Source organism: Enhydra lutris, unplaced genomic scaffold (assembly GCF_002288905.1).
Source record: "Enhydra lutris kenyoni isolate GAN:26980312 unplaced genomic scaffold, ASM228890v2 scaffoldscaffold15, whole genome shotgun sequence".
NCBI classification, from domain to species: Eukaryota; Metazoa; Chordata; class Mammalia; order Carnivora; family Mustelidae; genus Enhydra; species Enhydra lutris.
In genome coordinates, this window is record NW_019154099.1 from 2,791,854 (window position 1) to 2,804,126 (window position 12,273).

General features: G+C 37.3%; 1 protein-coding gene across 3 annotated transcripts in view; it reads left to right on the plus strand.

Annotated features, from left to right (window-relative positions):
• The window catches only part of LOC111147045 (calcium binding protein 39 like), a 114,277-nt gene that overhangs the window by 77,175 nt on the left and 24,829 nt on the right, over positions 1–12,273 (plus strand). For all 3 annotated transcript variants that reach the window (XM_022502908.1, XM_022502909.1, XM_022502907.1), the window contains one exon: positions 7,365–7,533. In XM_022502908.1, coding sequence (XP_022358616.1) covers positions 7,365–7,533 — 169 coding nt within the window. The remainder of the gene's footprint in view (positions 1–7,364; positions 7,534–12,273) is intronic.

A 12,273-nucleotide genomic window follows, 5' to 3' on the forward strand; every position in this document is an offset into this window, starting at 1 on the left:
GGACCAAAACTTTAGTGGTGATATTGGCAATGAAGAAAACATATTTTAAATACATTTTAATTATTTTCTGACTCAAAGTAGCACATACTTATTATTTTAAACTTCAAATGTTTTAGAAATATATAAAATAGGGATGCCTGGGTGGCTCAATCAGTTAAGCATCTGCCTTCAGCTCAGGTCATGATCCCAGGGTCCTGGGATTGAGTCTCACATCAGGCTCCTTGCTCAGTGGGGAGCCTGCTTCTTCCTCTACCTGCCATGCCCCTGCTTGTACTCTCTCTCTTTCTCTGGCAAACAAATAAATAAAATCTTTAAAAAAAAATGTATAATATAGAAGGGGAGTACAAACCATTATCTCTCCCAAAGAAAACCATTATCAACAATTTGGTGATGATATCTCTGGGCTTTATTCTCTGTTGTAATGATTCTTCTTTTATTTTTTTTAACCCAGACTTTAAATCCATTCCTTCACATCCTGTTGTGGAGATACCATTTACTGAGTGCTTGCTATGTGCTAACTGTTGCATTCAATATCTTTACTTATGTTATTTCATCTAATTCTTTTGATAATACTGTGAGGACTGAGTATTACTCTTGCCATTTTACAGATGAGGATGTTGAAACTTAGGGTAAGGGTATTGCTCAAGGTAATAAAGCTAATAAATGACAGAGCCAAGTTTTCAATCCAGATCTGTTTCTAAATTCCATGTTCTTTACCATTACTGTATCTTTAATAAGATTTGTGGACCATTCAGGTGTGAAGAGCAAGGAAATCATAGAAGATGTTGAGTACAGGGTAGACCAGAAGTCCTAAGTAGAACAGTTTCGCCAGAACCAACTTTACCTGTCACACGTGTTTAGCTTAAAATGCTAAATCCTTTGTTAAAGGTCAGCATTTTTACTGAATTATCTCTTGTAAAACTACTTTTCAAAACTCAGGACAAACCTTGATTGGTGCATTTACAAATCAAACTGATATTATTTAAGAAAATGATAGTAACGTTCCGGATTGAACCTAATTTTAACAAGCAAGGAAGGAAGGGGGGAAGAGAGAAAGAAAGAGAGAGAAAGAGAGAAAGGAAGGAAGGAAGGAAGAAAGAAAGAAAGAAAGAGAAAGAAAGAAAGAAAGAAAGGAAATTACTAGGTAATTGCCCATCAAAGATGATCATCTGGATATAGGATACAAAACATGGTATGAAGGATTTGGAACCCAAATTTTATGAAACAATTATAAATAAAGACTTTCTCTAAATGAACTTTTCTCTTGGACCAGACAAGTGACATTCCAAGTTACTGAGAGAACTTAAGGATGAAGTCACTTAAACTCCTCTCAGTGATCAATTAAAAATCATAGCCAATGAAAGATGTTCCAGAAGTCTAATGTTGAAATCATAAATGTCTCCTAATAATACTATTTAAAAAATTTTTAATACAAAAATTTTCAACCATATACAAAGGTAGAGAGTACAAAGAAACCCTATGTACTCATCACCAGTCTTAACAACCATCAGTATTTCACTGTGTTTGTTTCATCATCTCCCAAATACCAACCCCTGCTTTTTTGGCTGGAGTATTTTAAAGCAAATCCCAAACCTCATGTCATCTTGTTGTATCAACCCTAAATAATTTACTTTGATATGCATTGCAAAAATAGAAAGATAAATTTTATATAACCACAATGTAATTATTATACTTAAAAAGTAACGATAACTTTTTTAAAGATTTAATTTAATTATTTGACAGAGAGAGGGAACACAAGCAGGGGGAGAGGAGAGGGAGAGGCAGGCTTCCTGCTGAGCAGAGAGCCCGATGTGGATGTGACTTGAGCCAAAGTCAGATGCTTAACTGAGCCACCTGGGTGCCCCCACAATAATTCTTTAGTAACTAATACCTGCTCCATACTAAAATTTCCTTGATTGTCCCTTCCCCCAAATTTCTATAGTTGTTCAGTTAAGGATCCTAACAAGTTCCACTTACTGTATTTGGTTGTAATACCACATTGGTCTTTTTTTAAAATCTGTTTTCATTTAAAACTGCATACACTCCCCTTTTTTATGACATTGACTTTTTGAAAAACTGAGTTCATTATGGTACAGAATTTTCTTCATTCTGGATTTGTCATATTGCTTCCTAATGGTGTCACTTAACTTGTTCCACTGTCCCCTGTATTTCTGTCCTGGAGGTTATATTTAAAGACTTGATTAGATTCAGATTCAGTTCTATTTTGGCAATCATACTTTGTAGGTGGTGCTGTGTAGTTCATATTTCATCTCATCAGGAGACATACATTTTGTAATGCTAAGGTCGAACAGTGGCTTCAGGTGGAGACAGCTTAATCCATTGTAAATACATCAGCTTTACACTTAACTGTTTTACCATTCATTGATAAACAGCGTACAATGCAGTCATTTCATTAGCGGTTACAAAAAGAATCTTGTCATTTTTCATGCATTTATTCACTAATGTAGTTTTATAGATTATAGAGAATACCTTTCCATCATCTCCCACAACAATTTAACTATTTTAAAATACAATTCATACCAGAGAAGTAGAATAAATGCCTAATTCTTTTGCTTCCATTATCAATTTAGAGAGAAATAAGTTGTTACTCTAGGAACTTCCATTGGCATCTGGGTTTATTTGCTCTCTCTCGCTCTCTCTCTCCCCTCCTCTCATCCTTTTATTATCATTATGAACTTGTGCGTTTAATTTTTTTCCATGTTTTATTTTTCTTGCTGATGCCCAGTTGTCTATCCTTCAAGTTGCCTCGTGACCTTTTGATATTACTCACATTAGCAAGTGAGATTCCTTGCTTTTTGGCACAAGATATACCAGGCCCATTTTGTATATTTCCTAACACAGACTTGGAATCAGCCATTTCTACCAAGGACTCTTGTTCTTTTTAGTGAGGAATGGTTCTTAGAGACTATAATCTGGTTGCTAGGGCCTCTCATTGACATTGGATTATTACTGCTTCTAAGCCTCCTTAATGGACAGAGTTATCTCCTTATTTATAAAGTAAACAAGTATGTCTAGATTAAAAGCAAAACTTCTTGCCTATATTGAGGAGGCCAAGTGTTTGTTAAGTGACCTTTTACAGAACTTTTCTAACTACTGCCTGACATTGTTTGCTCCCAGCAACAACACAAGTCATTTTCCCCCTTATACACTTTCTTAACTTGAGATATTCTTTCACAAGATGTTCTGACCATTTTTTGTATGTTTACTATAGCTCACTGCTAGAGGAGAAAATTGCTCTTATGTTTTAGCTTTTATTAAATTCAAAAGGGATCTTATATGCTGTGATTATTTGAATAAACATGCATATATAGTAGTGTGCCTTCTCCATACTTAGTTAATTGGAGGCCTGTCATAAGTGGACTAGAATAGATGAGATATTTATTCTATACCAAGTATAAGGATATTAATGCTACTGGGATTTGAAACTTAAGATAGGCTTAATTTGTGGAACAGTAAACTATTAGAAACCAATATCCTAGAGGGTAGTAAGGTTGAAATGATATATGTAAATTATAGATCGCTTAAAGGGTACTGACGAAAACTAAGAATTTCTCTATATATCTCAATATATTCCTACCTTTAAGAAGCTGTCATCTCAGAGAATGACATTTCTACTCTTAAGCACAAACTAATGGGATGCAATAAGTGTTCTGACCCAGAGGAATATTTTTTAAAATATTTTTTTCATCCTCAACAATAAATAGTATATCACAGATGGTTCCAATAAACTTTACCAAATGAAAGGAAAAAGTGAACTAATTATACACAAAAGTTTGAAGTATAAACTTTTTATAGATAGTCTCAGTCTGGAAATTAAATCAAGAAATGAGAAGAATGTTGGCTTGAGATCATAGAGCTGTCTGTTTAAGCCAGAGTCAGAGTTTCATTAGAGTTCTACTCTGAAGAATTTCAGTCAGAATTTGAAATTCATTAACTTCAAGGGCACCTGGGTGGCTCAGTTGGTTAAGTGTCTGGCTTAACCAGACGCTTTCAGCTGATTTGATTTCAGCTCAGGTCACGATCTCAGGGTTGTGAGACTGAGCCCCCCATAGGGCTCCATAATTGACATTGAGCCTGATTAAGATTCTCTTCCTCCCCTCTCCCCCAACCACTTGTGCACACACACACTCTCTCTCTAAAGAAGAAGGAAAAGAAGAAGAAAATCATTAATTTCACTATGTGCCTACTTCGTGCAAAACATTATGCTAAGCACACTGGAGACTGAGGTGGGGATAGGGGAAAGTAACAAGTAAGATAAACCATATGGAGATGGGAGCAGAGGAGGAAAGGAGAAGATAAAAGAGAGCAAGATGGTAACAAGTAAAACCTATCCCCAGCAATGAAGCCTTGAAAGATGAGAGAGAATTTTAGAGGTAGAGGTGTAAGGAGAAGGACATTCTAGGTTGAGAGAATGGCATACCCCAAAGATGTATGGAATGGGATGAGAAATGAAATTAAAAATTTAGGGTCAAATTACAAGAGTCCATAAATATCTCACTAATAAGTCTAGATTTTAATGGTCTTGGGTTCTTTCTCTAGGTCAACAGTCTTTATTTCATAGTCTCTAAAGTACTCTACCAATAAACAGCAATGTTTTTCTCCTTCACACTTCAGAAAATACACCCCTCTTTATAACATTTTAATATTTTCCCATCTATAACTCTTCCATGTGTATCAGCAGGCTGATTTTCAGGTTCTTCTGGTAAGATAAATTATTAACACTATAAATAGGTATTTTTAAATATTCTGCAAATAATCATGCCTATCTGAATATACTAGCATTTAATGTTAATATGAGTTATTCAGGGAATACTCAAAGGAGTTATAGATAGTATTCAGCATAAAACAGAACAAAAATGATAAATACTACCCTAGTTTAGTGAATCCTCTCAAATATCCTTGTTTACCATTTCCCCTACTGTATTTGTGGATTTGACTTTGCAAAGTAGCCAGTTTCCTAGGTTGTAGAGACAGATTTTATTCTTAAATCAAAAGTCATGTAGATGTTGTCTTTTAAAGAATACTGCATTATTTTTTATTGCTCAACAGAATGTTACCACTTACATTTGGTGAGTTATATCTCGAAGTTTTGTGTAAGGGTGGTTTTGTTTTGATTTTCATCTATTCAGTCTTATTTGTTCTATTTCAATTCTCATCTGTTCAGTGGTCATTTTTGCTTTTAAACATTTTTTGGCTGTAATTTTTCTAACCTGGAAAAGTCATGGTAAATCTGAAAGATTATAGGTGGGGCGGAAAAAAAGAGTATATTTTATTCTATTAAAAAATGCAGAATCTGAGGGTTTTGAAGGGGCGGGGGGTAGAAGGTTGGGTGAGCCTGGTGGTGGGTATTATGGAGGGCACGTATTGTATGGAACACTGGGTGTGGTACATAAACAATGAATTCTGGTACACTGAAAATAAATTAAAAAAATAAAATAAATGCATGGAAAAAAAAAGATTATATAGGCACTTTATGGATATCATTTTTCTTCTATTCCCAACATTATAGGAAAGCGCTTTTTCAAAAGTGAAATAATTGAGTTTTTTTTCCAGTGGGCTTTGTATTAGAACCATAAAAATTAATATTGTATTTAATTGAAATGAAATGAAATAAGATTTTTTTATCCTATACGCACTTCCCAGTCTTTTACCATCATACCTTCTTTTGTTCTATTCTACTATTTACCATACAATAGACAACTGCATCATTTTATTATTGAGCTTGTTTTACTTGAGCTAAGTTTTGTTCATTTTCTTGAAACCTTATCATACACTGGAATGTAATTCAAACTAGATTTATTTCAATGTTGAATTTGACACTTGGAGCATTGTTATTAAATTAGGAAGGGAACAGATCTAACGTGCCAGTCCTGAATTGTTTCCTACAATAAACATTGTGTTTTTCTAGTGCAATTTTTGCTGCAAGCTGTAATTCATGATTTCAGGGGGTCATTCAATACACAGCTATTTATTACTGGTCATCTATTACATACCAACTGCATATATGTGCATGTAATATCTATCCTTATCTTCTTCCTGAACCCTGGATAGATATATTCTACTGCCAAGGAGACATTCCTACTTAGATATCAGGCATCTCAGAGTTAACATGGTCAGAAACAAACTTAATTTCTTCACTGATCTGCTCATCTACTAGTTTTATTCATTTTAAAAATTGGTACCACCATCTACCTAATTATTCAGGCCTAAAATATGGGAATCGTTCTTGAGTCCTCAATTTCCCTCACCCCAGATTTGTTCCCCACCCTACCCCAGCTACATCGTTCCTCCAAGCAATATGCAGGATCTGCCCACAGTCCTGTCATGTACTACTACCATCTCAGTCCAGGCCACCCTCATCTCCAGCTGGGCTGCTGCTCCTCCTCCTACCCAGTCCCCCTGCTCCCACTCTAACTTTCCAGCTCATTTTTCCTTCTTTTTTTTTTTTTAAAGAGTCAGTGCATGAGGAGGTGGGAGGGGCAGAGGTAGACAGAGAGAGAGAGAGACTCTTAAGCAGGCTCCACGCCCAGCATAGAGCCCCATGTAGGGCTCAATCTCATGACGCTGAGATCTGAGCCCAAATCAAGTCAGATGCTTAACCAACTGAGCCACCCGGGTGTCCCCATTTTTTCCCATGGTTTATAATAGATTCTCCACAGATGCCCAGAGTGATCTTTTTAAAGCATATGTCAGGCCATGTTAATTTTTTTAAACTCCAAAGTCTTCCTATCACTTTAAAACCAAACTCCTTAGCTTAGCCTAGGGAGCGGTATGTGATCTGGCCCCTATCCTTCTCCACTCTTGCTTCATTTCATACCGTCCGCTGTTCTTCTCCTACATTCCAGCCACACTGGCCTTACTCTTCGCTAACTCACCAAGCTGGCTCTTGCCTTGGAGCCTTTGTGGTTAGTTCCCTTTGCCTGGAACGCTTTGCTCCTTCCCTGACCACTCAATCTGAATGAATGTAAATTAAGTAGTTACACTCTCTATTATCAATATTTTAATGTCTTCAGTTTCATAGCACTTCTCAGAATATGAAATTTCTTTTCATTGCTTATAATCTGTCTCTTACCCCAATAAATAGTATTCCCACTAAAAAATATGAACTTTAGGAAGGCAGTAGCGTGTTGTGCTTACTATTATATCCCCAGCATTTGGAATAGTGCCAGGCACATCATAGATATTCAGTGGGTATTGAATGAATGATGTTTGAATAAACTGTGACAAATGGTATATCTATGTTTCCTTTAACAGCAGTATTGAAATGGTTCTTTTGGTACCATTAATATTATTTTGTTAATAGGATAACAGTGTTCTGCATTTCTGTCTTGTTTATGCTTTAGATATGAAGCCCCACAGATCGCCTTACGTTGTGGGATTATGCTGAGAGAATGTATTCGACACGAACCTCTTGCCAAAATCATCCTCTTTTCTAATCAGTTCCGAGACTTCTTTAAGTATGTGGAGTTGTCAACATTCGATATTGCTTCTGATGCCTTTGCTACTTTTAAGGTAATTTTTTTTTTCTGAATCAGCTAGGTCATTTAGTTTCAGCATTTAGTTAAAGTCAGTTGGCCTCTGAGGAGGCAGTTTAATTTTAAAGAAGCAGAAAAGGCTATTCCTTAGGCCTGAGCATAACCAACTGTGATTTATGATGCAAAATGTGAAGCATCGGTCATGCATTCTATTAGGCCAGTCTATCACACTGTAGAAAAAACAACTCAAAATACTTGTCACAAACTCATGCAGAATGAATTGCAATTTATGTGAAAAAAGGGACATGTAATATTCTCTGCAAAGCATGCTTTCACTTATGTTAAAAACAAAGGGTATAAGCTGCCACTTCAGTTGTATCTGCACTGAATACCTCTAGAAGGTTATCAGAGAAGCAGGAACAGTGTTTACCAGCAGGGGAAGGGACTGGGTAGTGATGGGAGCTGGAGAATGACATCTTTGCCTCTGAAGGACATCACCGTACTTTATCAGTGTAATTGTAAATTCTCACTCGGTGAAGCAAATTACTCATAAATGAATTGTGTTTTCTTCATAATCCCTTGTGTTCTTATAAACTTATTATCTATTCTGTTACTAAATACGAATTTAATCTTAGTTTTATATTAAAATTTTTTAATTGTTGTAAAAGAATATATATAACATAAAATTACCATGGTAACCATTTTTCAGTGTACAGTTCAGTAGTGTGAAGTATATTCACAATGTTGTGCAGCTAGTACCCATTAAACACCAGTGCTCCATTTCTCCCTTCCCCTCAGTCCCCCAGCCCCATTTTACTTTCTGTTTCCGAGTTTGACCATTCAAAAGATGTTCAGAAAGCATACTAGAAAATAATGTACCTAATTTGCAAACTAAATACTAGAACTTAGGGGCGCCTGGGTGGCTCAGTGGGTTAAGCCTCTGCCTTCGGCTCAGGTCATGATCCCAGGGTCCTGGGATCGAGCCCCGCATCAGGCTTTCTGCTCAGCAGGGAGCCTGCTACCTCCTCTCTCTCTCTGCCTGCCTCTCTGCCTACTTGTGATCTCTGTCAAATAAATAAATAAATCTTAAAAAAAAAAATACTAGAACTTAGACATCCAATGAATGATGGCACCTTAAAGATTTCTGTCTTAGAAAATCATTTACTTATTCTTATGATCCTGCCATTATTTAATATATTTTGAAACTAGTATCACTGTCCATGGCATGTTCATTTTCCAGTAGTGGCAAATCTTTCTGAGGGCAGATAAAAGGTCTGGAAACAGCGCAAAGCTGTTTGACATTCAGGTTAACTGGATAAAGTGGGTGGTCATGGTAGCTAGGACTGTTTTTGGTCTTGGTAATAAAAATGGGAATGATAATAAAAATAAATTTTAAAATGACTAAAATAGAGTCCGATTTTCTTCAGTGTATACCACATTGGACTGAAGACAATTTTAGAAGAAGATTTCTGAAAATATTTTAAGCTGATGATATAACAGCATTATTGACAAAAAAGTCAATTATAAAGTAGACAAGACTTGTTTAAATATATATACTCAGATTCATTTCTTTAAAAGCATTTCAGCAATTTACTTGCTCCATTTATATCATTCCAAATTTACTTCTACTTTTTTAGGATATAAATACTGTTACCTAATTATAATCCATATATGACTTTTATTTTTTATATATTATCTTAAATAAATAATTTAATAATACTGACACAGTCCATATACCAGTATTAGTAAATACTTTAATCTTACAACTTTATGTAAATGACTTGAAATTTGCCTATAACTGGAATGATAGATAGTTCCTTTTAACAGCTCTCCAGAGGTCAAGAAAAGTGAAAGCTATAGTTTGTTATACTGAAAACTATGTATTATCTATAGACTAGGGACTTTACTCAGCCTGTTCTAAGAAGGTGCCCTGAATCCATTAAAAGATGCATACACTCGCATGGTGGCAGGAAGTGTGAGAGAGCACCAGGGAGCAGAGACAAGAAACAACAGGGACTGGAGGGGAGCAGGAGGTAGGGGGACCTCAGCAAAGGGAAGGGATGGAGGGGGGGCCTGCAGCACGGCAGTGAGAGGAGCTTGCTGTGACCAAGAAGAGGGACCACTGGTGAGTGGACCCCACCCTAAAGATAGCCTCATGAAGGGGTAGGCAAGGCTGGGCCCCTTCCGCCTATGACACAGTCCATCATGACATTTCCACGATATCTCTGAAATGTCATGAAATGAGGAAAATTGTATTGATAAGAACTCCTGTCAGAGAGAATCCTGTTTGGGGGGGGCCAATTTACTGTGGCACTTTTGTTTTAATAAATGGGGGGCGGGGGTGTGTGCCTGTTTGGAACCAGGGCTGAACTGCCTGACACAGGAGAGGAAAGGAGCCAGAGTGCCATCAGTCCCTAAAGGCCTCAGCCAAGCCTGAAATAAGTACAGGACCAATCTAGAATCTGGGTTTGAAGGGAGAGGGGTCACCAGCCTGCTGGCATTTTCCACATGTCTCCCCCCAGTCCTGTCTGCTCCCTAGATTCTCCCCGACAAGAACAAGCAGAGGAAGACCCTATATCTCTGGGGTAGAAGGCAAAGGGCAAGGGAAAGAAGGAGAAGGAAGAAGGGGATCTAGAAGACAAAAATGTAAGAAGAGAAGAAGAAAACTAGAGAGAACAGCAAAGAGTGAGGGGAAGGAAGAAAAGAGAAGGAGGAAAAGTCTGGGGACAGCACTAAGGAGTTTCCTGGTGGGCGGAGGGAGGGGGAGGGGGAGCAAGGCCTACAGGCCTGGATGTGTGCTCAGAGTGCTGTGTAACTCCAGAGACTGCTCCGTTCCACTGTCCACTCAGTCTCCCCCGGCAAAGCAGAGGTTGTACAGTGGCCACTGATGAAGCCCCCACAGTCTATCAAGCGCACACAGTGAGAGAGGCCTTGAAGCATCAAATCTGAAGACTAACACTTAACACAAAACATGATTCCGTTTCTTTCTAGCGAACTGTGCCTAAACAGCTAAGGAGATGTTTTCTGTTAATAGACAGTGTAGTCCCATTCTTTTTCCCTTTTCTGTGTGATGACTCTGCTGTCATGCAAACAGAGTTGGTTCTTTTTCTAAAAGACTGTAAGTAAAGCTTCACAAATAATTATAAACAAAGAACAAACTCTGAAACAAATATGTATTTTTCAAAATTTCCCCCAAAGATTTTTCAACATTTAATAAAATAAACTATACTTGATAATAATGTCTTGCTATCATATGTTCAACCCAATTTAATTTGCAGCACTATGTTAAATATCAAAAATAAATTGATGTTTTAAGCTATACCTCAGCATATTTTCTGCCAAACTTAAGTCTCTGAAAATCTAAATAACCATAAAAAGTTTTCTAGTATGCTTAAAAGAAAAAAAAGTTGGGGGGTCCCCTGGGTGGCTCAGTCTGTTAAGCATCCAACTCTTGATTTCAGCTCAGGTCATGACCTCAGGATTCTTAGATCCCTGTATTGGGCTTCTTGCTTAGCAGGGAGTCTACTTATTTTTTTTTAAAGATTTTATTTATTTATTTGACAGAGAGAGGTATCACAAGTAGGCAGAGAGGCAGGCAGAGGGGAGGGCGGGGAAGCAGGCTCTCTGCTGAGCAGGGAGCCCGACACGGGGCTCCATCCCAGGACCCTGAGATCATGACCTGAGCTGAAGGCAGAGGCTTTAACCCACTGAGCCACCCAGGTGCCCCAGGGACTCTACTTATTATTGTTTCTCTCTCTCCCCTCCCAAATAAATAAAGATTTAAAAAAAAGAAGTTTTCCAGCATGCTAACAATATTGGAAATGTCAATTTATATTTTTCCAAAATGCTGTGGTTAATATAATACAACAGTGACCATAAGTCAGTTTCTTTTTAAGTAGATGGCTTCAGGGGGTTTTGGTTGTCTGGCTGGCTTGGTTTTAGTGTGATTTTCTTTTGGTTTTGTCTTTTTGTTTTTAACCTCTTAGACTTGCCTTTTTTGTTTTGAGCTCTAAGATGACTGTTGCCCAGTTTACTCATTAATAAACAATGAATAAATAATTTAACATTGTTTATATTTTTTGTCACAGTATTGTCTACAAATTGTCCTTTCCCAGAAAACATTCCTAACAATCAGCATTTCTTTCATCCCTCCTTCCATGACATGATAGAAGGGGTTTGAATTCCACCTCCCTCTGCCACCTGACTGGCTGTATGTCCTTGAGCAAGGAGTTAACCTTGGAGTTCCATTTTCCTCTCCTGTGAGGTGAAGAAAATAATCCCTGCCTTGCAGAGTTGTGATGATGAGAAATCACATGTGTAAAGAGCTCTGCATGTTCCCCGACACATAGTAAATCCTCCAAGAACGGCAGTTGCTGCTTGGCCCATCTACTGTCACGTCCCTGCCATTGAGTGTGTTTCTGTCACTTCACCCTGTGTCTCCCAAGGTGTGCAGAAGTTCCTCCATAGCAATATCAGATTTTTTTTTAGCATAATGCATAGACTATGCAAAACTTAGTCTTGTCAAAACAGAATTGTGAGGAGGTGGGATGAAAGCGTACACTGTTTCAAATAATTTAAAATTTTAAATTATTTAAAATCTGAACTTTATGTCTCTTTGCAACTTTCTGCTTTTTCCTTTTTGGGTAGGATTTTAGTTGATTTTTCCCCCCACGTCACGTGATCTATAATGATGAAGCAATTATATTTGTCTTTGTATTATGTGTATATATGCATGGGTATATGTATATATATGGTCAATTCCTCCAGTTTTGCACAT